Here is a 16,703-nt window from a genome sequence, read left to right on the forward strand (position 1 = left end):
AAATATGCTAAAATATGTCTATTTAGGCATAAATATAGCAATTTTACAATATATAATTTGAAATATCTATAATGAGGAACAGTCTTCACTGTTAAGAATCTACTTGTATCACCATACCGATTGTCAGCAGGTGTCATCAGTTTCCCATCACTCATACGCTTGTCAACTAACACAATAGATGTGTTCAGCCCATAACTGACAAGATATCTCTCTATCCATTCAGACTCAAATAATTCATTCAGACTCTTTAAATAGTCAACATAAGTGTCTGTCACTCTTGTGTTCGTCTGATTTATAAATCAGTGAAGACTCTTCTTTTAATTGTCACAGAATACATTACCACTGTCATCCTGCTGTTGTTGACCGTTGATTTCCTCGATTCCCTTTTCCACAGTTTCTAACTTGAGTCGGAAGAAATCCAGTGAGTTAGCACTGCTCAGTTTTCTCCTCTGAGTCTCTGTCTTTACTTTCTTCCACATGGCTTTGTTGGCTTTTACACTATCCTCCAGAGCACCAGCTTTCGGAAATAGTTGTGCTAGAAGTCTGTGATGATAAACCGTACATTAATTAGTTAACATCCATTAAGTGTTTACAACATTTCTGTTTATTTTTTTAAAATAATGTTAAGATCTAATTTTATGCATTACTTTTGCTGCTTACTGATCATTCTACTTCCCCCAACCAGGCTGTTCCACTATTTAACTACCGCCATTACATCGCCACCAAAGCAGACCATCACCAACGACTATTTAAAAACATCTCATGGAACCGCCTCTTCAAATTTCACACCAATCTATCCAGTGCTTTTTGAGTACTTTTTTTTTTTTTTTTACCAAAATTCAGTTTTTGACCAAAATCATACGATGTATTCATTTTGATTGGAACAATTTCTTAACTAGATACTCTATTATAGTTAATATTGACACCATAAATCATGGCTATCTGTCAAATGTTAAGTCATGTGCACACACGCGAGCACATGTGCAGACACACACATTCTATATGCCTATAACACCACTGAACCTAAGTTCAACCGTGTAACCCTAAAATGAATTAAAAGGCCAGTTCTATTTAAATGTACAGGAAACAACTAAGTGTGTTCAGAGTAATGGATAAACAATCACTTGTAACGCATACTTACTCAAATACCGGAGCAGCAATTTGATTTAGGAAATTGATCTGTAATTCTGGAATACATGCTTTTTCTCTATCCATCATTTCCAAAGGATGACTTCCCATTGCCTTCTCCTACAAAGTACATTAAAAGTGAAATAATACCCTCATTCAGCTGATGGTTATAAAGATTTAACAACAAAGAATCTATATAATAGTATCTGAGTATCTTTGCTAAAGTTAAGTAGCAGAGAATGAGAAATCACATAAACTGTTTATTTTTACTGGTGCATGCAATCATAATTTTCATTTATATATTTCATTATTTATATTTTGAGGGTTGTTCCATTTCCAAACGATACAATTACTTTTAAAGGACAATATGAAAATATTATTATATTATTATTCTTATATAATAAGCAAGACGAATTACACTTACCAAATCTCCTTGTCTGAAGAATTCTTTATAAATGAGTTCCTGTGAATATGAGAGAGAGAGAGAGAGAGAGAGAGAGAGAGAGAGAGAGAGAGAGAGAGAGAGAGAGAGAGAGAGAGAGAGAGAGAGAGAGAGAGAGAGAGAGAGAGAGAGAGAGAGAGAGAGAGAGAGAGAGAGAGAGAGAGAGAGAGAGAGAGAGAGAGAGAGAGAGAGAAATATTATAATCTAGATTAAAACAAAATCCTGCTGGCTACATGATAGATAATGTGAATATACTTTCAACAGATTATGGTATGTCATCTTAGTTTTAGGTTCAAATACAACTTCAGTTCATATCAATTTACGTGCTAAAATAGAAATAATGTGACTCTTGTAGTACATGTAACTATCTCATAACATTCAATCTAACTTTTCATCTGTATCTTGGTACGACTCCAATAAGTCTTGTTCATCAATGACTACTCAAGCTTCTATCCAACCCGATGGTGGGATTCTAGTTTATGACCTTATGAGGGCGCTCTTTAAAAATGCTTTACAGCCTCTATTATATTGATTCAATGTGTCTGCTAATTTCCTTTCCTGGTTGTGATCAATTGAACACAATAGGGTTTAATGATAACTACTTTATTCTCTTATCAAGTGTTACAAATGTAAAGATTACACCAACCTGAGACAAAGCACTCTCGAAAGTCTAATATATCTCATGGCTATTTTTAAATCATCATCAAAAATATTCACGAAAACAACATGCTCGAACATCATGCAAGGAAATTTTCATCGAAGATCCCTATTATGCCACACACACTAGGTAAGTTGAATGTGTGCAAACAAAATAATATGGGATTTATACACTGGTTGCTCTAAATCACAACCATGTGTGTCTGTAGTGATTTAAAACCATTCAAAGTTAATATTACTCTTGTAGACTTTTCATGAACTATGCTTGTGCAGGTATAACTATATTGCGCATCGATCTCCAATATTTTTTTTCATTCAGCCTGAAAATACTTGTAACCTAAGGGTTTTTTTTATCACTTCTCGTCTTCGACTCAAAGTGACAAGGCCCCTTAGGTTACTCATATTTGTAATTCTATAAATGACTTACTGCTATCTTCTTGATGGTTGCCCAGTTCTTGGTTTGGTCAGACAAATCACATGACGTCATCAGTAAACACAATAACAATTTGTGACATTTTGGGTCACTTTTGTCGTATCCCTCTGAAATCAAAATGCAATTTCACCTATTAATTTCTATCTTTGGCGTCTTTTCTTCTGTTTTACCAAACTAACTGACACAGATATCAAGTAAATTTACCCACAGACTCATGAGTGAACTGAATAATAATGTAATTAGTGGCCCCATCATAGGCTACACTTTTTTTTTGTATAATTAAGCCAACAAGTTTGTAACAGCATATAAAAAATATAGACCACAACATTTTAGGCAAACTTAGCTCCCCTGTTTTTTCTCACTCTCTAAAGATGGTTGTTTGAAATAAGAACAAAATGCAACATAGCATCATTTTGTGTTAAAAGATAAAATTGAAACACAACTTGAGTACTAAATATACATAGTACTAAATTTCAAAATCAAGATGTCACTCAAGTTTGAGCTAACACTGCAACCCACTTCCCTGTTGTTTGAAGACTGTTTTTAAATTTAAAAAACGCTGCAATTTAAAATGGCCATATGGATGAAGATTTGGAATTTATTTTGGATTTCTAATTTATACAACAATGTTATCATGGCTTCCTACTTGAGAAATCAATGAGAAACAACATAGACCAAGTCTCTGTTTGTAACTCAATACATTGCAAAAAGGTCAAAATATGTATAACTTTGTTATTGTACGTACCATAACAAACATTTTACACAGTTATTAATCTTTTGCAATTTATTAACTTACAAACAAGGACTTTGTCTATGCTGATTTTTTAAGTGGGAAACCGTGATAACATTGTTCTATAAATTTAAAATCCGAAAATTCAAAATCATCATCCCTAAGGCCACTTTAATGTACATATACATATAAGACAATATGGTAGCAGTTGTTCATAAATCAAGAAACTCTAGGATCTATGGTTTACCTGATATGCATTCAAAATCATTACTCGGGCCTGAAAACACTCACCGTAAAACTATCATATCATTATCAATACTTAAATTTCATTTATTCTTTCTTCCCTGGAGACATATATTTCTTGGGGTTATGAGGTCATGACATTTGAATCATTCATTCATATTTCATTGAGAAGATAAATTCTACCTTGACTATTCACCTGCACAAAATTTTGGTGAAATATGCATACATACATATAACGCTTGTACACAGTATGACAATAAATCTCATCAATAAATCCATGATACTACTGTAAATCTACACATTTTCACTACGAGAGAATTTTGTGATTTTACAGTCTTTTTACAGCTAGTAACAGCTAGTTCTCAAAGACAAATTTCTACTAAATTACCAGACTGGTACATTGCTTTCATATACAATAAGGCATTTTAGTAACTGCTTATTTTAGCATATTTGTTGGCCAGTGAAATGAGTAAAAATAAGTAAAATTTCAAAGTCTACAGTATGTAAAATATCTTGGACAATTCAAAATTCTTCAAATTTCATTTCTTTCGTTATTTCACTATTCTTAAACTATTAGAGGATGATTATCATAATAAAAATGGTTTCTTACCTCTGGCCATTGTCTGTAAATCATTCATAATGCGGAAGTGATGTGCCAAATCCGTTGCTAGTATTATTTCCTGCATAAGGTCTAACACTTCTTCATATTCCTACAAAGAGATACGCATGGGCTTGTAAACATTACTCTCAGACTGGTAATTGAGCCTTGATTTTCTAAGATAGACACAGACTAAAACTATTGTCGCAACATGTTGGTACACCTGTGATAAACTAAGGGAGGCATCAGCAGAGTTTTATTGACAGAGTTCAATGAACTTGCAGTGTACTGTTTTGGGACTTCCAATGTTTACACTATCTTGATCACAGGGTAATTACAGAGGAACTGCAATCCCCCACTTGTGTAATCTACCATATTGAAAAATAAAACAGATTTAATTTGCATCTATCTTAGAAAACCGAAGGCTTGATATTACCAGTGTCGTATTATTTCACTATATTGTCAATGTTCTTAATCTCACGAAGGACGTGCTTTTATAGTGTGTTTTCAGAGAATTCTTCTTTCTTCAGGGCTGTCAGTACATATAGGTTACCACAGGTCCTGAAGCATTTTTTACAAAACCATAACACACTTAGAAAATGTGGTTCAATAAACTCAGTATCACTCATTATTATTTTTTCATATTTATTATTTATATTACCATTATTAGTTATCATTTTAATCCTCTTACAATTTATCTTGGAGAAAAATAGTCATATACAGTGTGCCCTCTCTTATGATAGTCAAATTTTGTTGCTATGGGTCAAAATGTTAACAACTGGCATTTCTTATGAGTTACCACATAGTTGAAAAAAACAGGGGAACACGAAAGTTTGGTGCGTCACTAGAAATTGTGTGTGTCAGTGGCACGTCAAATTGGCTTAGTGGGCATACTGGTCGTACAGCTCAATAAAAACTGAAAATAGTATGTGCACAAAACACAAAATATGGTATACATTGTATAATTAGTCAAATTTACCATATTGTTCTAATTTGTTTATCTTAGTACATGTACTGGGTAACGTTCTAAATTCATATGGAAAACACTCATTCATATTGCTGTTATTCTTTTTTTTTACTTTTCTTTCATTTTAACCATGTATCTACACTTTTCTCTTCTACAAATCACTAGTACACAATGTAGTGTGCTTTTAAAAGAATTTACACCCTTAGATAACAGCCTAAATTTTAACTCCATCAACATCTCAGCGAATACACCATGTACCTTGTACCTTGTAGTCTTCACTTCCAAAATTGGTCCACCAGGGGACGATAACTGGAAGGTTCTGACGAGAGTGGTGGTGGGCGTTTAGATGGACCTTGTGGGAGTGCTGGTTTATTATGTGGATATTGATATATTATTAAAGATCACACTTTGAAAGGTTTTTTTATTCTAAGGTGTGCTATTCATAACAATGTTTACGCTAAGATTAACAGGATATGAAGCCAGTCTCCTTCAAAACCCATCTATTCTACTTCTACTCTGAGGCACTACAAATTATTCAGAACTCATGTTGCATATGTAATATTCCCTGTACTTAGTTCAATAACAACAAAGCCTGTCTATCTCTCCCTCTGGGGTATATCATGATTACTGCTTTGGCTACGTATTCCTTTGTAGAAATATTCCCCTGATATTACAGTTCTCTGTGTTGTATCCCTATCATACATACATCAACTCATTGTCATGTCTCATATTTCTATCAATTTTTCTGTTTGGCTTAAAGATTTACACAAGTCAGCGATAAACCCATCAATAGTGTTTCATCTTGTTTTGTTTGTTTTTTTTCTCTAGAGGAAATATTTTCTTTCTCTTTTGAATAAATGCTCTGACAAGTTCTCTCAGTTAATATTTCATCTTACAGACTTCTGGTACTGACTCTGAGAACTTATCTTTGTAGTTAATAAAAAAAAACCCTTAATTTTTTTCTCTCTCTAAAAACACCAAATATAGAGCGAGAATGAATGTTCACGTACTCTGGGTTTATACTTAGCAATGAAAATTTCTACTCACAGAGTCGCCAAATTTTTGCTGACATCTTGTGAGCATTATCAGGGGTTTACAATAATGGGCTATTGTCACATGTCTCAAAAGATATGGTGTAGAACAGATGGCAATGAAAGATATTTACCAAGCATCACTGTTCATGGACTTTGGGTTCATTGTTATTAATACAAATATCTGTCAAACAGTTTAAATTACAGTGGGGATGTCAAGATCCAAGCTTCATCATTCAAATTCATTTCATGTGTTTTAAACATGGCACATGAAAACAGCCCATTATAGCATACCCCTGATGATATTGAGAAGACAGCAGCAAAAATTTGAGACTCTTTTTCATAAATGTTTTCATGTAATGAGTAGAAATTTGCAATTATGACATTATTCCTTTTTCAAAAAAGTCATGACTTTAGTTTAGGCCGAAAAGAGGAAATTGTTTTGTTTGCCATCCCTATTAATAGATAGGCCTAGAGGAAGGATTTTATTAGAGACACACATCTCTATATGTATTGTTTAGACTGACTGATATTTTTCCCAAGTTTCTTAATATAATCCCTATAGAGTAGAATGCTGGAGCTTAAATTAGAATGCGCCTCAGGGACAAATTTCAATGAAAATAAAAGTTGTTAAAATTGTTGCTGTTTGTAAGCTTCATTCTGGTCCATTAAAAATAAATTTGGGGTATGCCATATTTTTTTCAGGGAAATCATTAATCTTTCATTTTCCCATAGAGTCAACACAGTGTTTGGTGGCCATGTTGGATACTAAAATGGTTTCATTTTGATAATAATTTGTCCTCCAATTCAAGTAAAAATTTATATGGTGACTGCCAATTTTTTTTCTTGATTTTAACTGAGAACGGGTTAGAGTTTTCTTGAACAAAGTAACAACAAAAGTTTCAACAGGTTTATTTCCAAGGTGCATTTCACCTTAATTAAACAAACTAATTTTTGTGTTGTCCCAAGAATAAGAAATGAGCGTTTGGTTTACTAAAATAGGTGCAAACTAAATCTATTGTTCTTCAATGTGGTAGATTACACAAATCAGTGATAGTGGTTCCTCTGTTGTGTGATTTTAATCACCATGTGATCACGATAGTGCAAACATTGGAAGTCCAAAAACAGTACACAGCAAGTTCATGAAACCCTTGTCAATAAAACTCTGCAATACCTCCCTACTGAGACTACAATTAAACCAACATCCATTCAATAGCTTATCACAGTTGTATCAACATGTTGCAACAATAGTTTTAGTCTGTGTCTATTAGTATTACCAGAATAATAAATTTTTCTTGAACTTGGATAGATGATTACAACTTAATTATTACAAATACGAAAATAACTATCACTGAAAATAAATATTCAAAAAATGATAGTACTGTAATTATTTTGGTGCATGAAAAATTTGGTACAATGGCAATTTAGGGGTATGTCAGGCAGACTTTAATTTGGTGGACAGTGTCAGGGAATGTACAGACACTCCTTGTAAATAACCATATTCTTGGCTAGCCACGTTCAGTGTAACTGTGGAAAAACCATTTGTGTATATTCAGTTAAAATAAACCTGGAGTGCCAAGAAACAAATGACTACAGTACTCACTATTATGAATATACCCTTTATGTCAGAAGTGATTTGAAGAAATAACCTTTTATTAAGATACATTTCGTTTTGGGAACACTACATTGGTAGAGGTTATTTATGACTAATTGATAAAGTAAAGCTACTTACAGGAGTTGTCAGGTTTTCAAATATATTACAGCCTTCAGTATTCAAAATACATAGTGCTTGTGAAAAGTGATGCCTCTGTAAATAAAAGTATGTGTATAATGTTGAAGATATTGTTTTATGCGGGCCGGTGTCAATATTACTGTCATTACTAGTATCTCTTCCATATAGTCCTGTACTGTTTTGAAAGCAGTCACATACACATACACAAATCTCATACACATGCAAAAACCACACACACACATACACACATACACACACACACACACACATACATACATACATACACACATACATACATACATTTATACATACATAAATTACATACATACATGCATGCAGACGACCAATGTGTGTCTGAATAATATGTACAAAACAAAAAACGTCACAATAATTGAGGACTGTATTGTCTTGTGGTGTTGATGACAGACTATGACATATCAAGTGTAGTTGTACGAAATACACTTTTCATTGTGATATAATTGCTATTTTCATCACAAGGTAACGATATACGTGTGTGACATTGAATGTTGACACAGGCATGTATCCACTTTTATATACTTTGTTGCATTAGGAGTCGGTCTTCTTGTGACATTGACTCTGTTGACGCATGTCGGATAAGAAAATCAAAACATAGATGTCGAGTGTATGAATTTCCTCCTGGGAAGAATATTACACCCATAAACTAAATAGCTGGGGTACAAAGCAAATGCCATCAAGGCAATACACGCCTCCTACAGTCGGCTTGTATTGACCTGGACGGCATTTATTACATATATTACATACATACATTCATACATACATACATACATACATACATACATACATACATACATACATACATACATACATACATACATACATACATACATACTTTATACATACATACATACATACATACATACATACATACATACATACATGCATACATACATACATACATACATACATACATACATACATACATACATGTACATACATACATACATACATACATACATACATACATGCATGCATACATACATACATATATATATACATACATGTACATACATACATATACACACATTCAAACATTCACACACACACACACACACACACACACACACACACACACACCTTTCCTCCTATTAGTATTCATATTACCATTATATCAACAACACATAATTGTCATGCCTAATAAAGTGTGTCTGCAGTACAAACCACAGGAGAGAATCCTTGTACAAAATTAGGATTGAAAGTGTGAAACCGTTTGTGACAGATAAGTATACTCTATTTATCTCATTGACAAGTGTTACTGACGTCATAGTCACATAATTAGAACTGAAATAGATATTATTATTGCAATTAAGTCAAATACGACATCACCAAATAAATGTTCAAAATAAGAATTGTAAGTTACATATTTCATGAAATCAATATCATTAGAGAGGTAGCTAAGACTTTTCACTGGCAACCAACATGATGAACATACAAGAAATGAAACAGAAAGAACCATCCTAAGTGTGATACTGATAGCTAAACAATGAGTCCTTTAGTTGGTGTGATGAGGCAAAAATTTAAAAAAAAAAAAATGTTTTTTTTTTCCAATAACATGAATTCAGAAACTAGGGTACGTAGGTTGGGATTTTATTTTATGTTACGTTTTATTTTTTTAATTATGTCGACCCAAAAACACGATAGTCGTTAGTCACAATACTTCTGTAACAGTTAATGAGGTGTAAAAGAAATAAATGAAGACAATTATGTGATTCAGAAGTAGACAAACACAATATGCAGACTGTGTTGTTATAGGCTGAAATGATACCGTTTCTTTCTGGAATGTGATTTTTTTAAAAACTAACTAAAGATACTTTGGTAAGAAAGTCTAAAGAGAAATAGAAGTATACTGACATGATTTTACCATTTTGCATGTACGAAATGTCGGCAGCTTAAACTAGGATCAGTCGGTTTTAATATCAGACACACACAGTTTTTTTTATTTGGCCTGAGGTAAATCAGTTCCCTGTTTTCACACATATTCTTTACATAACATTGCACATATAATAAATTATATATAATATATACATAGAATCATTATATAACGCTATACATGTAATTTTTTTCTATAATCTAAGGGGGCAGTACGTTCAACTTTACAGGCACCTACCTCCAACACGGAACCTTCTGAACTATAGAGTGCAGCTAATACTGATTGCTGAAAGAAAATATATCCAAAGTTAACACTGGAATTTGACATAAATACAATATTAAGTAAACGACTCTGCTGCTAAATAAAGCCCCTTTTCATTCTTTTCTCTATCTATCTGAGCCCTGGGTTTACAAAAGTATATGCATCATAAATCATTTTACAGCTTACAAAAACTTGGAAAGACAAAATGCCCCAGTTTACAAACAAAAACTTTGTGAGATAAAAATTTATATATATTTATATATATATCGGTATAAATATATAAACAACGTAAATATCCTAGACACTGAAACTAGACATTTTGAATGGGGAGTGAAGGAAGCTATTTACATCCTGGCTCTTAAACCATCATTGAACAGAGACGGAGGGTGATACAAACTTCCAGGCACATATATGACCCCTTATTACATTCATGTGTCCACAAGGTCACATGTACTGAATAGTGGTCAATCTGTTGACAAAGACTGAAGTGTGCAGTTGAAAATTTCAGGTAAAATTTTCAAGTTGTTTTTGGAACAAAAGTTAAATTGAATACTATTGTTTACCATTACAGATGAATTTCAAATTTTGAAGATATATTTACATATATTTATATATATATATAGCATTTCTTAGGTTTAAATGAAGACATGACTTCTTTCTGGTAAATAGTATTTAGTTTAGTTTATTTCAGTAAAACAACAAGATCAACAGTACAGATATGCAAATAAAAACTGGTACAAATTACTTGGATAACCCACAAAGTCAAAGCAATCATACTGGCACATCTATTTTTTTCAATACTTACTGATTGGACTTGGAAATTATTATTAGTTCCTCTGTGGTCCATGTCATGACACAAACAGGCAACAAACAGGGCAAATACTTCAATTTCACTGCAGGCAAAAATAGATTATATATATACAGTGTCAGTTCAACTTTTGTAGAATTTTGTATGTCTAAGTCATTACCAAAACTTCTCCTGAATAGGATGTGATCATTGGTCTTTTAACTGTAGTTAAATTCATGCCATTTCCAAAGTAGTTATACAGTTGGTACCTTATTTATTCTGTCTGCTCTTATGAAGGTAAAACACATTAACTTGTCATATTTCATTGCACATATCAATTCATTGAACGTGCGTGTCACTGTGTGTGTAATATACACAAACATGCACATGCATGCACATAGAGACACATGCACACACAGACACAGACAGACACAGACACAGACAGACACAGACAGACAGACAGACAGACACAGACACAGACAGACACACACAGACACACACAGACACACACACACACAAACAAACAAACACAAACACACACACGTAAGGGCTTACATCTAAACCTGATGCACAATGTGGTGAAAAATAAATCAAACAGAACTGTCTTTATCTTCATGCATGATTGTACACATAACTTACTTGAGTACATCCAAGTTGTCGAGATTCTTATACAAAAGATAACAGAAATGTCCCACTGAGAATGCATGATACCAGTTATGATAGGGAGGGTCTCTGTATCCTCTCTTCACCATTAGACAGAACCTAGCCAATGTTGCTTGATCTATCCTCCACCTCCTAATAAATCCCATGTCTTCAAACATACTGACACATGCCTATATGAATGATATTAACTAATGGTAAGCATTGACCAAAAACTGATGGGTTTGGGTGGGTGGGTGGGTGGGTGGGTGGGTGGGTGGGTAGATGTGTGTGTGCATGGGGTTGGGTGTCCTGCATGGTGAACTGAATTCTATGTCTATATACTGACACATGCCTATACGAACATATCAACAAATGGTAAACATTGACCAAAAACTCATGGATGGGTGTATGGGTGGGTTTGTGTGGGTGTAATACATAGGGTTGGGTGTGTACATGAACTGAAACTGTTGACAGTAAAATAATGAAACAGGCTACCTTTAAAAAAATGGCATCTGCCACAACAAAATTCTTACCAACATCAGAGATACTTGTTGAGTAAGATGATAAAATGTAGCACTGTTAGTAAAAGTGTTTGCTACATTTTTGTCAAGTCAAATTATGTTTTGTTTCAGGTTTCATAATGTAAACAATCAATATAATCTGTATCTTGATCTGGATAAATAATTTGGCATTAACTCCTTAGGAATATCATGCCAATGGGATGACAAATTAATGCAATTATTAGTTATGAAAAATGCTTTGAATTATTAATCCTATAATTACAGTAAATATTCAAATTGGATTTATCAGTAGAAATGATTTATAATGTCAATTTAAAATTACCAGTTTCAAAGATATTTTAATTTATTAATGTCTTGTTTCAATTTCACTCCAAAGTAGTATGTAATTTGTATTAGGGTAACTCTATTTAGTTTTATGATTGTCAATGTAACATCTTCAAAGTGATAGGTCACTCGGTTGGTTACAGAAATTGAAAATATAGTAAGTAAGAATACATAAATTGGTGATGTGGTTAATTCTCTGTACCTGCAATAGCTTTGTACATCACGCTAAAGGATCATAATAGAACAAGAAGGTCAACTTATTCTCGCACACGCTTATACTATAGTAATGCATGTGAAGCACATGAAGCGGAAGTTATAATGTCGACCAAGAAATTTGTATTTTTTATGATGCGCCTATGCAGTAAAGAATCTATTGCAGGTACCGAGAATTCATAACCATACTTTTATCAGTCTGAACAACTTAGAAGTTAGAAATGACAATTAAAGACAGAAGGGAACTATGAACCATGTGTTTTTTAAAAGTTCCCCATTTAAGCAATAAATGACAACTTTTGCCAAATTGTTTACAGTGTCGCCATCTTACAATCAGTGACGTTGCGATTTTTTTACAGACCCAGCCACAGAGGGCATCAATTTTAACATTATTTTGTTGCATTGAAGTAATATAGGGTTAATCTTATCATAAGAAACATAGATATAATAAAACTAGCTGCCCTTAACTATATATATACATGGCTTATCTGTCAATATATACTGTTCTTGAGATTCGTTGAAGTAAAGAATACCCTGTGGATTCATAAGATTATAAGAGAGCTTGGCATGAGAACTCTTCACATCGCACATGTACACACTACGTACGTGCTATGAACTGACAGTAGCAGGTGATTCATTTTTTTTTGAAAAGCTATTTATTCTCAGCCTGCTAATAACAAATTGATAGAAAACTGAACAATGGTGTGGAAAGATGGAAATGGAGATGACAGAGTGCGAATTTAATTGGAGCAAACTGGCTTCTCCCATTTCGCATTAAATCTTAAAATGAGTTACGGAATAGGCCACACACTTACCAATGGGGTGTCTGCCTCTGGGATAGCCCTCGGAACAGAGCTAAATTTATGCATATCTCTCTGGAATGTGGAAGGAGTGGGAATGGCTGCATTTGTTAACCTCTCCCATTCAGCAACATTAATCTGTAATGGGATACAACCATATTTGATTACGAATTCATAAGCTATACCTGTGGGAGGGTTCAAATATTGAAAAGTCTCATGAATACCCAATCAACCAATACCCAGCATGAGAGATATGTTGCTGAGCACATGTTTAAAGTTTAATTGTGAGCAGACAAACAAAAAGACTCTATTTGGCTATATTCTCAGTGCTATTACTAGTATTAGATGATCGCTTTCATACTCACTAAAATGTTTACCAGATCCCTAAATATTTTTACTTTGCATCAACTGAAAAATAAGCTCCGGCCTGCAAGAATAATGCATGGCAAATGATGTTCAGTTTGAGAAGACTTTGCAAGGTGTTGACCATGCTTTTTAAGAATTTTTTAACAAGGGAGTGTATGTGAGGTAACATTGCCATAAAGAGAACAGTGGTTTAAGGCAAATTGATAGAAGATATCATGTAATTTAAGGTAAATACATGGAGGTGCATTTGTACAGAATTGTATATCCTACTAACACTATGGTTCCCTTTTGTGGTGATGACTTGATGATATTCATTATACAACTGCATCTCCCATCTCTTATTTTCACATTACGCAATTGCATTAACACTGAAACCAGGTCACATTGATCAGTTGTCAGGGGCAACGTATTATTACATATTATATTTTGAGATGGTAACATCCTGGAAACATTGTTGTATTAGCTCTACAGTTTGGACAATTATTGCTTGTGATCAACTTATCATGTGCCATGCATTACCTGCAGTCTCTATAGAGGGACTGTGATCAAATTATATATTCTGAACATGTCAGGTGGCAACTTCTAGAAGCCAAAGAAACTTATGGTATTAGCCCTACATTTTGGATGCATCATTTGAAACTAAATGTATCCCATGAGATATATCTGTGGATCAAATTTACATGATATTAAAAATCGCTACAATAGAGATGCTATCTATTCACATGCAAACAGAACACATCATTCACGATTCACTCTTTGTCAAGAAACAATACGAATCAGTACAATTTCAAATCACGACTCTGCAGTTTTAAAGACCTTATTCATTGCTGGACTTCGCGAAGATTTAGTCATGGTGATGAGAAAATGAGATCTATCAATGGCTTGTAATGAGTTCTCAAATTTCATGTTGAGTGTCGAAATGAGTTAAAAGTATGGTACAAAACACAAAGGGTGGCATGGTTTAGGTATTCATAAGATATCTTATTTTTGATGACTTACGTCATGTATCATTTTCAGTATGACTTTTTCATCTAATACTTCTGACAAATCGTCTTTTCTAAGATTGCTGTAGGGTTATTTATCGGAAGGGGATATATGGCATGTCAATCCAACATGTATAATAGCCGTACAGCGTATACATTATTACATGCCTCAGAGCCAATATACACAAATGTCTTACAAATTGTGACATTATCTCAGTCAGATAGGAATAATTTTGGGCAGGTGAATCTCTCAAATTGCCCATGGGCAATGAATATCAGACAAAAAGTAGTATATTATATAAATTATGACTTTTTTTATATTAAGAGATGTTCTAAAACTTTGAACCTAACGGGATAAAAATCCTAACTAGGCACATCAATTCAATGTGACATTTCCAACCATAAAAATATTCATTCAACATTTAATAAAAATATATTACTGCCCCAAATATATACATTTGATACGTTGGGATCAGATTCTTATCCTACCATCTTCCTCAGATTGGGCAGATGCACAAACACTAGTCTAGTTGCTATCAGTGACATTGAATCTCAACATCTCTCTCTATGTCCAGTTCAATGAGAATCTGAGAGGAAATTTTAAATTTAACTGAAGCCACCGACGCAGTCATTAACATCATGTCTTTATTAATCAATCACAGAATTCTGCCCAATGATAAGTTAGTGTTTATTGTGGGCAGTTACATAATGTCTAAATATGGTACATTTGTCAGCTCACGATGCTACTTACACATGGTTTTACATCATGCCATTCTAACAGTTGGGGTTTACACATTTGCATCAAAACTTTGGCTCATGATTTCTCATTGATCTAGACGGGGTGCAGAGACAAGTCAATACCACACATAGATCTAGACTACACAACACCCATATTGAGGCAGTAATGTACAATACATAGTGACTAAATTACCTGCATGTGATACATCATAAGTTCATTTGAAAGCTTGCTGCGATACTGGGCATCTTTCACCTTCTTGTACAACAACCCCTGCAAAGATGAAAGAAACAGAAAAGAACATAACCATAAAGATCCTCATAAAAAGATGTTTATTAGTAAACTCACACGTAGTGTAACTTTATGCTACTTAATTCTAAACTTTTATATTTATTTTACAAAGTTCTGCGTAAATTTATCCCAGTTTCTATAAATGGGATAAACAGAAATTATGCTTTAATTACATGTTAAAGTGGTCAGAAGTCATGACAAATTTGTTTTATAAATTAAACATCCAAACTAAATAACCAATCCTCATCCATGCAGCCACTTTAATATCCCCCTCCCTCCCCCCAAACATATTCAATTAATAAAACAGACCATGTTATTGTCATCAATTCTGTAAATATTACCATTACTAAAGTTTGGTGTAACTGTTCAAAGTTTATAATATATATCATTGTCTAGTGATGACTTACATGTACAATACTGATTCCACAGTATACAGCAAATGCAGTGGCAACCTCTTCATCATGTTTTGTGAAGTGTGAACCTAAATACAACAATAACATTTAGAGACTGAGTAGTTGCATTTTAAAATGGAATATTCTTTGAATCGATATCATCAAAACACAGCGCATACACAGACAGACATAGACACACATGTATACACACACACACACACACACACACACACAAAGCTACAGACATACACATACACACAGACAAACAGACAGACAGACAGACAGACAGACAGACAGACAGACAGACACACACACACACACACTATATTATATCCAATCATGAATACTGTGAAATGATTTCATGTTTTTTTCAGAAGTTTTCACAAGTCTTGTGTCCTTCCATTTTAAAGCTGAGTTTTAATAAAATTTCTAAAGCTGAGTTGATATATTCTTTGAGGGAAATTTTTGCTGCATATCTGAAGTACTTGTGGTATTCTACTTACTGAAGCATACTGAT

At 33.6% G+C, this 16,703-nt stretch overlaps 1 protein-coding gene across 1 annotated transcript in view; it reads right to left on the bottom strand.

Annotated features, from left to right (window-relative positions):
• Window positions 1-406: 406 nt before the first annotated feature.
• Window positions 407-16,703, bottom strand: part of LOC144438465 (cGMP-dependent 3',5'-cyclic phosphodiesterase-like) — a 66,442-nt gene continuing 50,145 nt past the window's right edge. Inside the window, 13 exon segments of the mRNA XM_078127495.1 lie at window positions 407-543; window positions 1,142-1,248; window positions 1,553-1,578; window positions 1,580-1,591; window positions 2,655-2,767; window positions 4,244-4,343; window positions 7,962-8,036; window positions 10,108-10,155; window positions 10,937-11,024; window positions 11,558-11,751; window positions 13,434-13,556; window positions 15,699-15,776; window positions 16,202-16,275. Coding sequence (XP_077983621.1) covers window positions 1,215-1,248; window positions 1,553-1,578; window positions 1,580-1,591; window positions 2,655-2,767; window positions 4,244-4,343; window positions 7,962-8,036; window positions 10,108-10,155; window positions 10,937-11,024; window positions 11,558-11,751; window positions 13,434-13,556; window positions 15,699-15,776; window positions 16,202-16,275 — 965 coding nt within the window. The 3' untranslated portion in view covers window positions 407-543; window positions 1,142-1,214.

Source organism: Glandiceps talaboti, chromosome 8 (assembly GCF_964340395.1).
Source record: "Glandiceps talaboti chromosome 8, keGlaTala1.1, whole genome shotgun sequence".
Taxonomy (NCBI): Eukaryota; Metazoa; Hemichordata; class Enteropneusta; family Spengelidae; genus Glandiceps; species Glandiceps talaboti.